The sequence below is a fragment of the Sinohyriopsis cumingii genome, chromosome 16 (genome assembly GCF_028554795.1).
Source record: "Sinohyriopsis cumingii isolate HCF-2022 chromosome 16, ASM2855479v2, whole genome shotgun sequence".
NCBI classification, from domain to species: Eukaryota; Metazoa; Mollusca; class Bivalvia; order Unionida; family Unionidae; genus Sinohyriopsis; species Sinohyriopsis cumingii.
The window spans coordinates 82,768,456-82,783,706 of record NC_142976.1 but is presented as its reverse complement, the minus strand read 5'-3'; the positions used below and the strand labels follow the sequence as shown (position 1 = coordinate 82,783,706).

General features: G+C 36.7%; 3 protein-coding genes across 3 annotated transcripts; 1 reads left to right on the top strand and 2 right to left on the bottom strand.

The window, feature by feature from the left end:
• The first annotated feature begins 3,415 nt into the window (after positions 1-3,415).
• On the top strand, positions 3,416-5,809 carry LOC149780906 (uncharacterized). Its single transcript, XM_089936248.1, has 2 exons — positions 3,416-4,197; positions 5,677-5,809. The coding sequence occupies exons 1-2, from the start codon at positions 3,416-3,418 to the stop codon at positions 5,807-5,809; spliced, it is 915 nt and encodes a 304-aa protein (XP_089792374.1).
• A 5,935-nt stretch (positions 5,810-11,744) lies between these two features.
• Positions 11,745-14,033, bottom strand: LOC149780905 (uncharacterized). The gene is made up of 3 exons (XM_089936435.1): positions 13,781-14,033; positions 12,775-12,906; positions 11,745-12,545 (listed from the first exon to the last, which is right to left on the bottom strand). The coding sequence occupies exons 1-3, from the start codon at positions 14,025-14,027 to the stop codon at positions 12,259-12,261; spliced, it is 666 nt and encodes a 221-aa protein (XP_089792561.1). The 5' UTR covers positions 14,028-14,033; the 3' UTR covers positions 11,745-12,258.
• A 235-nt stretch (positions 14,034-14,268) lies between these two features.
• On the bottom strand, positions 14,269-15,251 carry LOC149780904 (uncharacterized). The gene is made up of 2 exons (XM_089936247.1): positions 14,941-15,251; positions 14,269-14,532 (listed from the first exon to the last, which is right to left on the bottom strand). The coding sequence occupies exons 1-2, from the start codon at positions 15,205-15,207 to the stop codon at positions 14,269-14,271; spliced, it is 531 nt and encodes a 176-aa protein (XP_089792373.1). The 5' UTR covers positions 15,208-15,251.

The window sequence follows — 15,251 nt, the reverse complement described above, 5'->3', positions numbered from 1 at the left end:
CGTTGATGCACACACGCTACGAAATATTTGGCAGACATGGTGCGGCGGTGACATGGACTTTAATGTTTTTCGAAACTTTTTTAGTCATGCTCAGTCGACCCCACATGGATTCGTAACGATAAATTTACATGATCCTCGGACACGATATCGTATCGGACTTGACCAAATATTCGGTTAAATTGTAAGTAGCCACTTAGCAGCAGGGGGGGCGATGACATCGACGACGACGTCGATGTGCTTACCGGACGTTGACGACGCTGGGGATCGACGCGCAGAAGGTGTTAATTAAACCAAATGACGTACGGACAATTGTCGATTTGGCCCCCTCGACGATGACAACGACGACGACGTCGTTTTTTTTTACCAGGCGCTGACGACACCGGATCCGCTGAGTGCAGAAAGTAACAATTAAGCCAAATAGCGTTTGGACAAAATGTCGGATTCGCCCCCCCCCCCCCCCTGCTGCTTAAATAGTCTCCAAAGTTCTCATATTCGTTATCAGATATTAGTAATTTTATATAAACAAAATATAAAAAAAAAATTAAAAAATTATTCTGACAATGTTCTCGTACCCTACACAAAGTAGTAATAAATTAAAATATCAAATTGTTTCGCAAAAGACTCGTACTATACAAGATGGTAATTATTCAAATGTTTTAAGTGGTCTCGTAAACTTACACACCCTATTATTATAGATAATTTTAATGCTACGGTTGATATTTGACTCATGATAATTTAAATTAAATTTCATACCTGAAAAATCTGTTTTGAGCCACATGACTAATGATATGATACAGAGCTCAGGAAAAAACACAAAAACAAATCCCAAACACATGTCCCTGGGATGAGAGAGTTGCCAGTATTACTCATTTCTGTACTAATTAGACTTAGACGGTACACTTCTCCATTATACTTCTTACTCTTGTATTAAAGAACCACAATCACCTGAGGCAAGCTTTCTACTGATATTGGTACAACCCGTTAAAATATTATGTTGTAATACAAGATGAGGTTTATAATTAAAAAATTGCAGTTGCACACATATCCCTGGCAAGACTGTGTAGCTTTATTCATACATTGTAAATTACAAATTAAAGTCGCCAGCAGATATTTATATAAGTTTGCAATTATTGTGTACAAGCAGTAACATAAATTTCAAAGAAGAATTCCAAATATCTCAATTTCCATCAATATCCGTACTAAATGATCCATTTTGTCAAAACCTCCATTGTAGCGACTTACACCTTGGCACCATAAAAAGGAAGATTGCTGATTGGCCAAAAACTATGAAAGAGTTTTAGGTCATTACCAGAATTAGATTTCGACTAATCGACTTTTGTCTCAACATTATCTGCGTTATAAATACAACTTCGTGTATTGTGAAAGTCAAACTTCATAAATTCCGGTGGGTTTTTTTGTTTGTCTTTTTGTTGTTAAACCCACTTATTTAGCGGCCATGTCGCAGATTGTTGTGAAAGCTGGTGGAAATTGGCTCAGACACTTGAAAGGATTATGACAGATATAAGCTGACAAAATGTGTCTTGTGAAATATAATTAAATGCGTATAGGAATTTCTGCTGACATCTTCCCTTTGGCATGACAATGTATCAGTACAACTTCAGTCTTGAATACCGGTGACCTGCAGCAACTGTAAACTGAGCAGAAGAAAAATTACAGATTTTGACATTCTCTGTCTCGTTATTTCTAAAACGTAGCTCATTGAAAGGGAATCCTGCTTCATATACAAATGATGCCTAAATTACTGGAAAGTGTCACCGTAAATCCAAACGCAATTAAGAAACGCTATTTGTGATAATACAAGTTAATATCTTCATAATATATGTCCTTTTTAATTCGAGGCTTACATCAGCTTTCAGTGAAAAAAAAAACGGTCGTTTTCTTTGAAACATGATTTAGACTGAAAACAAGTAGGCAGATTGGGCATAGGTTATTTATATCTGACGCACGCTAAATTGTGTTTAGAAAGGTTGAACTTCAGAGCTTGTTAAAAGTACTTTTAAAAATGCACTCAGATTTATTCTCATGTTGCTATTCTGCATCTATCCGTCCCAGGGGCGAGTACATAGTAAACTTTTACTCGACCCATACAAGTTTTACCCGGACAGGACTAGTGGACGAATGCTTTTACTTAACCCTGAATTATGATGTGCAAAGTGTACACTAGCCACCCCCCACCCCACCTTAAACATACGCTCTCAAAAATAAACACAAAAAGAAAGAAAAACCAAAGTTACTCAGGACATGAATGTTTTAAGGGAGTACGAGTACCTTGTTTAACATCCGTGCACTCTTCTGGGAACGGCAAACTTATTTGGCAGTAATAGTGAATATATCTAATTTGGCCGTTGGCGTGCAAGTCAACCTAACTTGTAGGGTTTTATTTGAGTTTGTTTTCAATTTGTAAACCAGCATCACTAGATTAAAGAGGACTTCCGTACAGAATTAAAATCGAGTAGAAATAAACGATCACCATGCAAAGAATTCCTTTAGAATCTGACATTCATTTGTTTTCGATTAATGTGTCCGTTATTTTAGCAAAATTCGTCACCAGTATCGTTTTAAGGATTACGGATAATTTCTGTCTGGGTTTGGAACAAAATGTGTAGACACTCACTCACTATGTATACGGTACAAAATAAAACATTAAAACAGATTTTGCATGCAGAAAATATTTTTGCGTCAACTGCTTTGTCCTCTATACAGATCATTCGGAATGGGTCGAGGTGTCTTCTGCTAACTAATATAGCATATTTATTGAAATCCAGAGACCTTAAAACCTATTATAATTGAATATTTTATGGCAGTACTGCAAGTTAGCCGGTACGGTTGTTAGGTGTTTAGGCTCTCATAAGCAGTAACATGTAAAAAATAATTTATTTACCTAGAAACCGCTCCGGTGACATAGTGGTTAGAGCATCCGCCTCGGATGCGGGAGGTCGTGGGTTCGATCCCCGGCCGAGTCATACCAAAAACTTACAAAAACTATTTGCACTAGTGCAAAGATATTTGTGATGAGAGGTGAATGGGTCTTGTTATGCAATTGAAACAAAGCAATATTGACCATTGGGGGGCCAGCTGAACCCAGGAATGAGGTCACATGACTCGTTTAGCCAATGGAAGATAGTTAAGGAGTATGAATATATGGGTCAGCATCCTTAGCGTCGCTGGCAGGTTTGCAGGGCCTTTCAAGAGCCACCCTTTCTCGCTATTTCAGATATCACCACTTGGCTTGGTTCCAAAGAAAACACCTGGTACTTTTCGCATGATTCACCATTTATCACATCCTCCAGGGTTTTCTATAAATGATGGTATATCCCCAGAAAAAAGTGTTGTTCAATATCAAACTGTGGAACATGCTATTGCAATCATTAAAAAACTTGGTAGAGGTTGTGTTATGGCAAAAACTGACATAGCTAGTGCCTTCAGAATTGTTCCACTCTACCCGACTCAGTATCATATGTTTGGCTTCTCTTGGAATGACCTATATTATTATGACAAGTGCCTTCCCATGGGCTGTAGCTCCAGTTGTAAAATCTTTGAATATTTAAGCACTGCATTACAGTGGGTGGCGGGACACAAATTGGGCATTGGTCACATGGTACATGTTTTAGATGACTTTCTTCTGTTGGAATCAAACTATAACACCTGTAAGGAGAAATTAGACCAATTCTTAATTCTTTGTGCAGATATTGGGGTTCCCATGTCTGAGGAAAAAACATTTCTTCCCAGTACAACATTGACCTTTTTGGGCTATGAACTGGATACAATCAAGATGGAGGTAAGACTTCCCATAGATAAACTCCAGAACTGCTACAGTCTGATAACACTCTGCCTACAAAAAACAAAAATGACGCTCCTTAATCTCCAATCCATAATTGGTACACTCAATTTTGCATGTGCAGTTGTCCTGCCAGGCAGAGCTTTCTTGAGAAGGTTGATTGATCGGACAGTGGGTGTGTCAAAACCACATCACTTCATACGCATTACGAAGGACGTTCGGGCTGATCTGCAGCTGTGGTACACATTCCTAAGAGAATTCAATGGTAAATCTTTATTCCTCCCTGATCGCTGGCTGCACTCTGATGCCATTCATTTGCACACTGATGCATCAAGCACAGTTGGCTATGGCGGTGTACTAGGCAGCAAATGGTTCTATGGCACATGGAATAAAGAATGGTAAGCGCTAGATATCACAGTCCTTGAGCTATATCCAATTGTTCTAGCCATCAAAGTTTGGGCTCCTCAACTTGCAAACAATTGCATTTACTTTCACACTGACAACAAGGCATTGGTTGATATTGTAAATAAGCAAACCTCAAAGAACCCTTCCATTATGTACCTTGTTAGAGTCCTGGTCCTTGCATGCCTCAGATACAACATACTATTTCAAACCTGTCACATCCCGGGAAAGAAAAATGTTCTGGCTGATGCTCTTTCTCGATTGCAGGTGCACAGATTCCGGACCTTGGCTCCACATGCAGACCCAGAACCGGTGTCAATACCGGCACTTCCCAACTTGATTCACTAACAAACACACTTGATACGCTACTGGATAGTACATTGACACGAATGTCAAAAGCAGCCTACCGACGCAGCTGGAACTTATATCGAGCTTTCACTGCAGAATATACATTGGAAACCTCAATCCCAGTCTCTCAGGCTAATATGGCACTTTTCATCTCTTATCTGGTGAACAAGCACTATGCCTCAGCAACAATATCCTCATATGTATCTGCCATTGGGTTTGTACACAAAATCAATAATTATACAGACCCTACAAACTCTTTTCTAATACAGAAACTGCTGCAAGCATGCCACAGAAATAAAGTTTCTTGTGATGTGAGATTGCCAATTGATAAGTGTATGTTAGAAAAACTTATCCACGCTACAACTTGCACTATAACTTCTTGGTACAAACAGCTCCTATTTCGAGCTATGTTTTCCTTGGCATTCCATGCCTTCCTGAGAATTGGGGAGATCACAGTGCAGTCCCTTAGCCTCCATAACCCTAATCTGTTGCACATTGATCAGTTGGCTCTTGATCACCATTCCATCACTCTGATATTTAACACCTTCAAACACAGTCAGGGTCAGAAGTTCACTTTAAAAATTAAAAAAAAACAATAATACTGCAGTGTGTCCGGTCTCAAATCTCCAGCGATACATCCAAAAGCGAGGTATGGGTCCAGGCCCAATATTCATGTATCTTTCAAACACACCTATAACTCGGGCAGAATTCAATGCACAGCTAAAACTCGCTCTGCAGTTCTGCAGATTTGATCCAAAATGCTTCAAGAGTCATAGCTTTAGAATCGGAGCAGCAACAACTGCTGCTGCGCAGGGCTTGTCCGATAGTCAGATTCGTGAATTAGGGCGATGGAAATCGGATGCTTTCAAACGATATATTAGATGTTCTGAACGTCACTCCAACCTCTAATTTCTTTGGGGGTTTCAGTTAAGTTTGCACACAAAGAGGTATGAGGTGTTCTCAGTTACATTTTGTTTAAAATCCATCTTCAAGTAAATTTTCCATCATAATCATAACCTGGGTAAATATCAGATTCACCACTAATCCCTACATTATATATAGATATGTTATATCACATTATTTTCATGTCACATAAATACTTGCGCAAACATTTCTTTCCATTTCAGGTCTAGTGAGTTCACAGACCTGAACACTCTGTATAATCACATCAGAATAGCAAGTGGGTTCACTGCTGATAAATATGACAGGAAAAGTACACACGATGAAACCTCAGCTGAAGTCAAGAACAATATAACTTAAACATGAATATAACAGCATTGATATTTGTTCACTAGGTGCAATCTTCACAGTTGGCACTTCTATCATTCTCATGTGGGAGTCACAAATGTCGGGGAGCAGGCTGAGAAAGGCACGGTTGATGCGGGCCACTGTCCATTTTGGGGCTGCACAGGCCCCATGCAAAGTGGGTGACTTGCAAGGTTCCTGTGTTATGGCGGTCTCAGCTCCCAAATGGATTGTTTTTTGGTTTGATGGTTACAAATTTACCTTCAGGTCTGAATTTAAACTATGTAGTTTATCACATACTATGTTAAAGTAATTTTGTAAATAACCTTATGCATGTTAGATCATATGAATATATTATTATTTTCAATACAATTGTCACTTATGTGGCCTGCATCAACAAATCGTTTTCAGTGTTATTCATTATGTTCAAATTCTTACTTTCCTCCTTAATTTTGTTATCCTCTCACACACACTTCATCACAAATGGTACTAACAGCTGCCTCGCTTGGCGTTCAGCATTAAGAGGTTAGTGTTAGGACTGGTCGGCCTGGTGTCAGGATAATGTGACTGGGTGGGACATCATGCTACATGTCTGCGGCATGATGCCCCAGTGCTAGACATCACTATAAACTGCCACATTGCAGACATCGTAGCGATATGACTGAAAAATTGTTAAAGCTACTTTAAAAATCAAAATCGAATCACATCACACATATTTACCTAGAAAAACAAAGTAAAAATGAGGAAAGGAACTTGCAGTTTTTAGAATCAAATCCAAAAATAATTCCAATAATAATCTAAGAATTAATAATGAGAGGTCCAAGTAGTAAAATGTTCTAATGAATTTGAGTTCGAGTCCCGAAGAAAATCCAAAATGGAAGGCGATGACGTAAACTGTAGCCAGTATAGTTCGGACGTGTCAACAGTTCGTTGTCGATCCACAAACAATAAATGTTTTTGTCCAAGAATTCTGTATGAGCACTTAAATATTCCCAGGGAAAATAATTAATCTCTTAGAATCCAAATAATCTGAAGAAAAATTAAGATTTAACTCCAACTGGTCACAACAGAAAAACACCTTACGTCCAAGTGTTTAAAAGCCCAACCAAAATTATTTCTCAATACATCACTATTATATCTGGCTATTGCGCAATTCCTGTAAAACCAGAATTTCGAAATAGAGGCTATTCACATTTGTAAAGTCACGTACAACCAGTACAGCCTTGATTCTACCCTATAAATCCACAGTAAGAATGAATAAAAAAGAAGTTGTTTACTTCAACTCTTACTAATTCTGTACCAAGGTCAGCAACTAGGTCAGCTTTTAGAAACAACGTTCTATTAGTAAGTGTTTACGAAAAAAAAACAGTCAGGTCAAACTAATTTCTGGAAAATGTCAAATTCCAGTAAACAAAATTACATTACTATAACATGTAATGGAATAAAAAATTTAAAACTAACACTCAAACAATTAAATCAAATCCGATATAAATGAAATCAAATATACATAACACGGTCGGGTGCGCTGTACCGGTAAGACATTCGGTGTCAGAAAGGCCGGATCACGGTGGTGGTACCGTACCGGTAGGAGTTAAAATCTACTCGTATCACTGATTGATTACAAATGTACCCGTCATGCCAAATCAAGGCAGTCAAGGTTGAAACTTACTCAAGAAGAAAAACGCTGTTGAGGAAGGTTCTTCACACGTTCAGCCAATGGTATAGTCGTCTATTATGCTATCTGACTCTGTTGTGTCCGTTTCGCCGTCATAAAGGCTGGAATTTGTGGCAGTTTGTAGGGTTATCACAATATTCAGTACATATATATTTATCACATTTCCTTGTCAATTTTAAGACAAAACATATAAAGTTTTCCAGACAGTTGTAAGTCCGTTTCTAGCACCATTTAGATCCTTTCCGAAGTCTTCATATGCCTGTATCAAGGCATTAAAACGCAGCCCCCTTGTAATTTATCAGCTACGAATAACATATATTGACAAAATGTAATTAGTATAAATTTTAAACGTTTTCTAATCTTGTACTACCTTAAATGTTGGTGTGCTGACCATTTATTACAAAAATACTAACATGATCGTGGTTTTATAAGAGCCTTTTGCTTTAATCACATTTCACGATTTATCCATGACAGTCCGATATTGTTTTCCCAATGTGTTAAGTATATTTGATTTAATTATATCTGATTTAATATATATTTATTTCATTTTACTTGTTTGTCAGTTTTAATTTTTTTTAAAATTATTTTTCATTACGTGCTATTGTAATGTAAATTTATTCACTGGAGATACTTTTTCCAGAAAATAGTTTGACCTTGACTGCTCGTTTTAGTAAACACCAGGTGTTGACCTAGATCCTGACCTTGATTCAAAATTTGTAGCAACCACGTTAGTAAGTTCTATTTTTTAAAAATAAAAATGATTGGTTGTTGTCGAGGTTTTGTTGACCTCTTAAGTAAACGCAGAAGCACTTTGTAGGTAAACAAATCATAAAAATTCGTTTCTTTTGCTGCTATACGATTGTGCTCTCAATAATCTGTGTATATGGATGTGCGTGTTGCAGCACATTCCAGAATGCAGAGATTCTCTTGGCGGCGACAAGGCGCCTACTCTTATTCGAATACCAGTGTATGTTTGTTTGTTTGTTGGTTGGATGGTTTCTTTCTTTCTTTCTTTCTTTCTTTCTTTCTTTCTTTCTTTATTTATTTATTTATTTGGTCAGTATGTTTGCTTGTCAATCTACACAAAGTGAAAATCTCCCTACACAGGAAATGTCATAGCGTTCCCACCAGACAGACGTGAAACTACACAGCATCATAGCTGTGAATTATGCTAACAGCGGTGTAAAAACACAGCTCCTTTCTCCACAGGTAGTGATGGGGATGTTTGTGATTTAAACCCGAGAACCCGAGTGTCAGAGACTAGTGTGTTTAACATAATACAGATGCAATCTTTGTCAATACGCGAGTAATGGTCATAGGTCTGTCGCGCAACGTCTGTATTTACTAAGTAGATAAAAATATGCAAAGAATCGAACGGTATATGTCTTACCGCTATTGTGAATTATAATTCATTTTATTTATTTATTCAATTATTTATTTATTTATTTCATGATTTACTCATTCAGCTGAGTTGTACTTAACCAGCAATACTTTTACTGTATTAAATTTGCAATAAGTATGGTTCACAGTATGTTGCTAGAAGAGACTGAATCGAAACATCTGATTTAAGAATGCTGCTCAAAAAATTGTTATAAAGACAGGCCTTATCAGAGGGTGAGAGGGGCCCGGGCCACTTCGATAGTTTGACCCCCCCCCCCATGTCCCTGGTTATACTGAAATTTGGAAATTAATCGAATGCCAAACCAAGACCATATAATTTACTATATAAAGCTTTAAAAGAAAACTATACACACAACGAAGTGTATTTATTATTTTCAGAATTGTTTATTTAAAAAGCGCATTTCCAAGCCCCTTAGGGATTGAGGCCCAGGGCATATCCCCACCCCACTGGGCCTGTATATGGAGTCTCTGAAAAGCATGGCGAGGGCATACTTCTCAGTAATAAATGATAATATAGATTGTTATATAATGAAGGACATGTTCCGAATTTATGCCTAAAAAGTCAAACAATCTATGGACAAATGTTTCACTCATGCCCATTACAAATTGTTGTATGACGTCTGCATCCTATTTTGTTTAAATTTAGACCTAAACATAATATTTTACATATCTTGCGTGCCTCTTGCTTTTGTTTTTATTTGTTTCGTCAGCTGCATTTATTATTTGTAATTACCTAGGCCTGGAAAGGACATTACGGTAGGAAAATTGTATATCATTTGTAATTACCGAGGCCTGGAAAGGACATCACGGTAGGAAAATTGTATATTATTTGTAATTACCTAGGCCTGGAAAGGACATCACGGTAGGAAAATTGTATATTATTTGTAATTACCTAGGCCTGGAAAGGACATTACGGTAGGAAAATTGTATATCATTTGTAATTACCTAGGCCTGGAAAGGACATCACGGTAGGAAAATTGTATATTATTTGTAATTACCTAGGCCTGGAAAGGACATTACGGTAGGAAAATTGTATATTATTTGTAATTACCTAGGCCTGGAAAGGACATTACGGTAGGAAAATTGCATATTATTTGTAATTACCTAGGCCTGGAAAGGACATTACAGTAGGAAAATTGTATAGATATTTATATTATCAGCCCATGGATCCATACTGTACAGTTATACAGCCATGTACATGTTGTTGCCTGATCCATCTAGGCCATTTTTCAGTTTCTGGATGGAAAGAATATTTGGAAAGTATTAAAGGTGTAAATGGACTGTTACTATCGCCTGATTGAGCCATATTTCACAGTTGCGAAGGTTGTTCCAAGTTGTTATATAATGCCTGCTTGACAATTGTGACAATTATGTTCGTAGTAGACCGTTTGAAAGGGACCATTACGGTTGCCCCGTAAAGTCATATTGCTCAGTTATGAGGGTTAATCCAAACTGCTTCATGATGGTTGTGTGCCAGGATTTTTAATTTAGTACTGAAAATACTATTTTAAAAATAGAAAGCGTGTTTAAGTGCGTTGTTGCATAAAATGAATACCTTGAAGATATTCAAAGGTCTTACAAATGCCCCATGGAACCAGATTTGACAGTTATGAATAAGGTACAATCAGTTTTGATTAGTGATTATTGTTTACTCTGGACTGGAGCGAACAATAACTACATTTCAGAATCGAACATAACATATTTCACTGTGGCACAGATAGTAAGTGTAATCTTCGAATTCGATTTAAGTAGATAGGATAAGAAGCTACAGCTCCGCATAAAAGTGGATATTAATTGATCAGAGAAGTACCTCAATCATAAAAACGGAACAAGTTTGAAAGCCTCCTTGACGTTGATGTATGTTATCAGTGACTGAACAGTGAACAGGCTGACCAGATTTAGGAATTAGCATGAAACTGACGAGGCATGGGGTGGGTGAGACAGTAGACCAGCAAGTTGTTCTCCACCTTTTTTTTTTTTTTTTTTGACTGGCGGCGGAGACCAACGTTGTTCTGCACCAGTCGTGCTGAGACGTCCGAGCTATGTCACCTCGGATGATCGGACCGCGCGCTATTAATTAATAAATTTATTTAGACTAACCTTTGTATCCAGACGGTAAGTATAATCCCTCTTCTAATGATCCACAGCGTTAAATCCTTTAGAACACACACTTTATTAGTATAAATCCGTGTCAGAACAGAACACCTGTGTATTCATCGGCTGTTGACCTCAGATTTGAATTACCCACGCATGCGTGTAAAGCAGCATCACCACGAGGCAAGAGTAACGCGTGAAAACCGTCAAGCGAGGCGTAGATCACTAGGAATTTACTGATGCTTGGGTGGGAACTGTGTCGTTACGGCAGAAATTTAGGAGATAGACAGAGAGAGAGAGACTTCATGTCAGAAATGTGAGATAGAGTGAATGATAAATAAATTGTAAAACGACTACAAACTGTATTCAGATGTGAAAATATGCTACACAATAATAATAATAATAATAATAATAATTTATTATTATTACCAGTGGTAGTATCTTCAATCATATTTAATAACATTTACAATGGTATAAATGGATTTCATGACATACATACATATCTACATATTAATACTTTACATTACTTATAAGAAGAACATGATTATTATGATGAATATTATTAATAACATTTGCAATGGTATTTATGAATACATACATACATTACTTAACATTACTTATAACATGATTAGCATGATGAACTTTATTAATAACATTTGCAATGGTATTTATGAATACATACATACATTACTTATAACATGATTAGCATGATGAACTTTATTAATAACATTTACAATGGTATTTATGAATACATACATACATATATACGTCTGTTATAATTTTACACAATAACTTATAACATATGGATAATGTTATATTTTAATCAAAAACAATAGTTTCTTCTTCCCTTCTGACCACTGGTCTTTAAAATTCCTTGATAATTCTGTCCTATGTCTCTTGATCCGTGGAGGAATGATACTTTTCAATCAAACGTGTCTTTGCTGATTTTTCGCCTCGGTATACTTGGTCTCCCATTTCTTCAACCAACCATGACCAAACATTAAATACAGCACTGTATGTTCTGAAATAAAATAATAATAATAATAATAATAATAATAATAACGATCCTTTTCATATGAAATATTCCCCCGCACTGCTGGTATCAGACCATGTACATCTGACTCACTTCCCCATTTCCTGTTTTGACTGCACATGTAAACTTTCTCCTTCATACTTTAATCCCTCGTGCAACAAATCGTTACTTATAACATGATTAGTATGATGAACTTTATTAATACATACATACATACATTATAAATTGACATGTGAGCTAGCGATAATTTTGTTACTTTTGTCAAATTTGCATGATAATTTGTTTATGTGCGAGATGTATATGTCTGGGTTCTTTATTCTTGCTAATGAGCGGAAATTCTGATAAGAGTTCCTCGTCCTTCAGTACTCTGACAAAAGTCTCAATTTCCTTTCTTCGTGAAAACTTTGATTTTCCTGTCTGGAAACTTTCCAATTCGGAGACTGTTGTAGAGTATATTTTATCTAGAGCATGGCCAACCCCACCAGCCAACTTGCTATGCCTGTCCAAAGTGGCGTCACTCAGCTGATGACTGGCCGATCGTAAGCTTTCTATAAAGATAATAAAAAGTCAGCATTAATATTTTAACCTCCAAAATTAACATTATGTGATAGTTTTCAAATTAATGAACACATAATATATTAGACACCAAGAAATCATGTTAAAGTCGTATTTCCACGTATTACAAAATACTGCATATACTAAGACTTCATATATTTATAAAACAAAATTCTTCTAGTTTAAAACGATTAATTATAATTCCGTTATCAAATGATTTACCTTTGAACTCCTTGTTCAAATATTCATTGACTAGGTCAACCTCATCATTGTTTCTGGCACCTCCTCGAAGATTAACTGTTCTGTTCCACATCAAGTCTTGCTGCATTCTCTCTGATACGCACCCAGATAAGTCTGCAAGAATTTAAATTGCTTTGTTACTTAGGACAGTTTTCTCGTTGTTTAACCGATTCTTATACAAATTTACTGTTACTGACCCACAAATGAAATAAAGATGTTATATACTACCGCAGAATGATCACACTAAATTAAAACTATTTTCTTCAGAATATTTGATATATGCATCTGATGATTCTGATATAGTCCTAATCAGGGCCGGCGCTACCATATAGGCAAACTAGGCAGCCGCCTAGGGCGCTGATTTCAGAGGGCGCATTTTTTTTATTTTTTTAATAATTGTTTATAAATGTTGAAATTGATATATTTTTTTGGGGGGGGGGGGCGGCGCCAGAATCTAACCTTGCCTAGGGCGCCAGATAGTCTGGTTGGGTTTGGCGCCCGCCCTGGTCCTAATGGGTATTCAGCTATCACTTCCTTGATGTTCCAAAATTATATTAAATATAGGTGACTTGTTTTTAAATAAATGAACCGATACAATCTTTACTGTGGAACTTTTGTAACATCCAACTAAACACTTGTCGTAACTTTTATAATTTATTTTCACATGACATTTTAATATTTTTTGTACAGTAACCCTAAAGCAAACACTAAGTACGGCAAAAAAGGACCCCAAAAAATATAAAGCAGGAATATTTTTAAAATTACTTTATGAACAAGTAAGCATTTAGTGGATTTTTCTTGTATGTGTTTTATCATGGATAACCATTTTGTTCTTTATAGTCGCTGGGATAATGAACTAATATAGAATAATTACAGTAATAAAAGTCTTCAATATAGGTTGTTCCTTCATAGATGTTAGATGGAGTTAGCTTGACCTAATTAACATATAAATACATTAATGCTCTGAAACAAATATAACATGGCTTACTTGTAATTAGATTGTGCCCCAGGATAAAGTATCTTCTGTGGTTATTGTTGTGGAATTTGACCGTGTCTTGCTTCCAAAAGGACACCATTGATGGGCCATCATTTTCTCTGACAGCATCTCTTCTTACTTTATCTTCCATCCCTCGGATGAGAATCGTCTTTGTATACTCGAATTTACGGTCAGCAGCCTTTTCACTTACAGAGTCTTTCTTGCTCTTCCTTTTCTTAGAGTTCCTTCTTGATATCATTTTGCAATTTTCAGAGCAAAACCATTCTTCGTCTGGAAATGAAAACACATGTATCTTACATAAAAATGAGAATATGAAAAAAAATTCTAAGTACGTCAATATGACCATTGATACTGATTTTGACTAAGTGAAGCACATTGGTACTGATGTTTATCACTTGTGCAAAAAAATAGAATACGGATAATTTTGAAACAATAGAATTTCCATCATAAAGCTGTACAAAACAAGCTATAGATGTGTATTATTTTACCTGAAGCAGTAGTATTCTTTCGTGAAATTCTCCAGGTGATGGCACCAAGCCCTCCAATCTTTGTACAGGATTCCCAGCATTGGATCTTGCATTTTGAGCATCTATGTGTCTTTCACAAGACAGGCCATCCCCCCAGCACACTATGGGATACACATGATTATCATCTCTTCTTGGAACATAATCATGCAGCCGCTCCAGCATCCTAATAACACCTGCGGTTGTTGAAGGATTTTCTGGGATCACACCAATATTAAACTGTGAAATGGAACACAGTTTAATTACTGTACTTATACCAAGCCTTTATAATAAAGTATGCAGTTAAAGCGTTTGAGACAAAAAATAATTTTCTCCACTTGCTATTGTTTTATTTTTGCCACAAAATAAAAACGCACATTCTCTTACTTTCAACCTATTAGAGTAAGAAAAGAAAAACAATTGCAAATCTAAAACTAAGTGCACACATATCGCCTCAGATCGTAAAAGTACATTTGTTTAAACTGCTTCATGTAAACTTTTAATCCAAAACACGGACAAATCGTAGGCACTAGCATAACAATGTTGAACATACATCAATACAACGAACAGTACATCGTTTGAATGAGATTATTGTTATTATCGTGATAGTAGAATGGCATTTAGTATAAATATCAGGCAAGTACATACTACTTCACTTTTCCGCCTTGATTTGGACCAATGTTTGTGATCAATATGATGACAAACAAGGTCCGCCAGTGGATAGAGGCATGGGACATTTTCAGTCAGGATTCGAGACATCACAGCTTCCATTCTATCCCTGGTCGCTTGTATCTCCTCTCGAGAAGGAAAATACGTGGACATTGGTAGATCTACAGCTCTTCTCACATCAGAGGCCTCCTTGTACATTATGGTGTTCACTCTGTTCTTTGCTATATATGCTAAGGCCCAAATCATGTACTTGTTGCCATGGTTCCTAATATGATGCCTTGCCTTTAACT

What these genes read in the sequence shown, in the direction of transcription:
- LOC149780906 (XM_089936248.1), top strand. Translation starts at nt 3,416, where the DNA reads ATGGCAAAAACTGACATAGCTAGTGCCTTCAGAATTGTTCCACTCTAC. An exon ending in GGCACATGGAATAAAGAATG is followed by an intron (nt 4,198 to 5,676) that starts GTAAGCGCTAGA and finishes TTTCCATTTCAG; the next exon opens with GTCTAGTGAGTTCACAGACC.
- LOC149780905 (XM_089936435.1), bottom strand. Translation starts at nt 14,027, where the DNA reads ATGATATCAAGAAGGAACTCTAAGAAAAGGAAGAGCAAGAAAGACTCT. An exon ending in GGGGCACAATCTAATTACAA is followed by an intron (nt 12,907 to 13,780) that starts GTAAGCCATGTT and finishes AAATTCTTGCAG; the next exon opens with ACTTATCTGGGTGCGTATCA. An exon ending in TTTGAACAAGGAGTTCAAAG is followed by an intron (nt 12,546 to 12,774) that starts GTAAATCATTTG and finishes TTATCTTTATAG; the next exon opens with AAAGCTTACGATCGGCCAGT.
- LOC149780904 (XM_089936247.1), bottom strand. Translation starts at nt 15,207, where the DNA reads ATGATTTGGGCCTTAGCATATATAGCAAAGAACAGAGTGAACACCATA. An exon ending in CAAGGCGGAAAAGTGAAGTA is followed by an intron (nt 14,533 to 14,940) that starts GTATGTACTTGC and finishes TCCATTTCACAG; the next exon opens with TTTAATATTGGTGTGATCCC.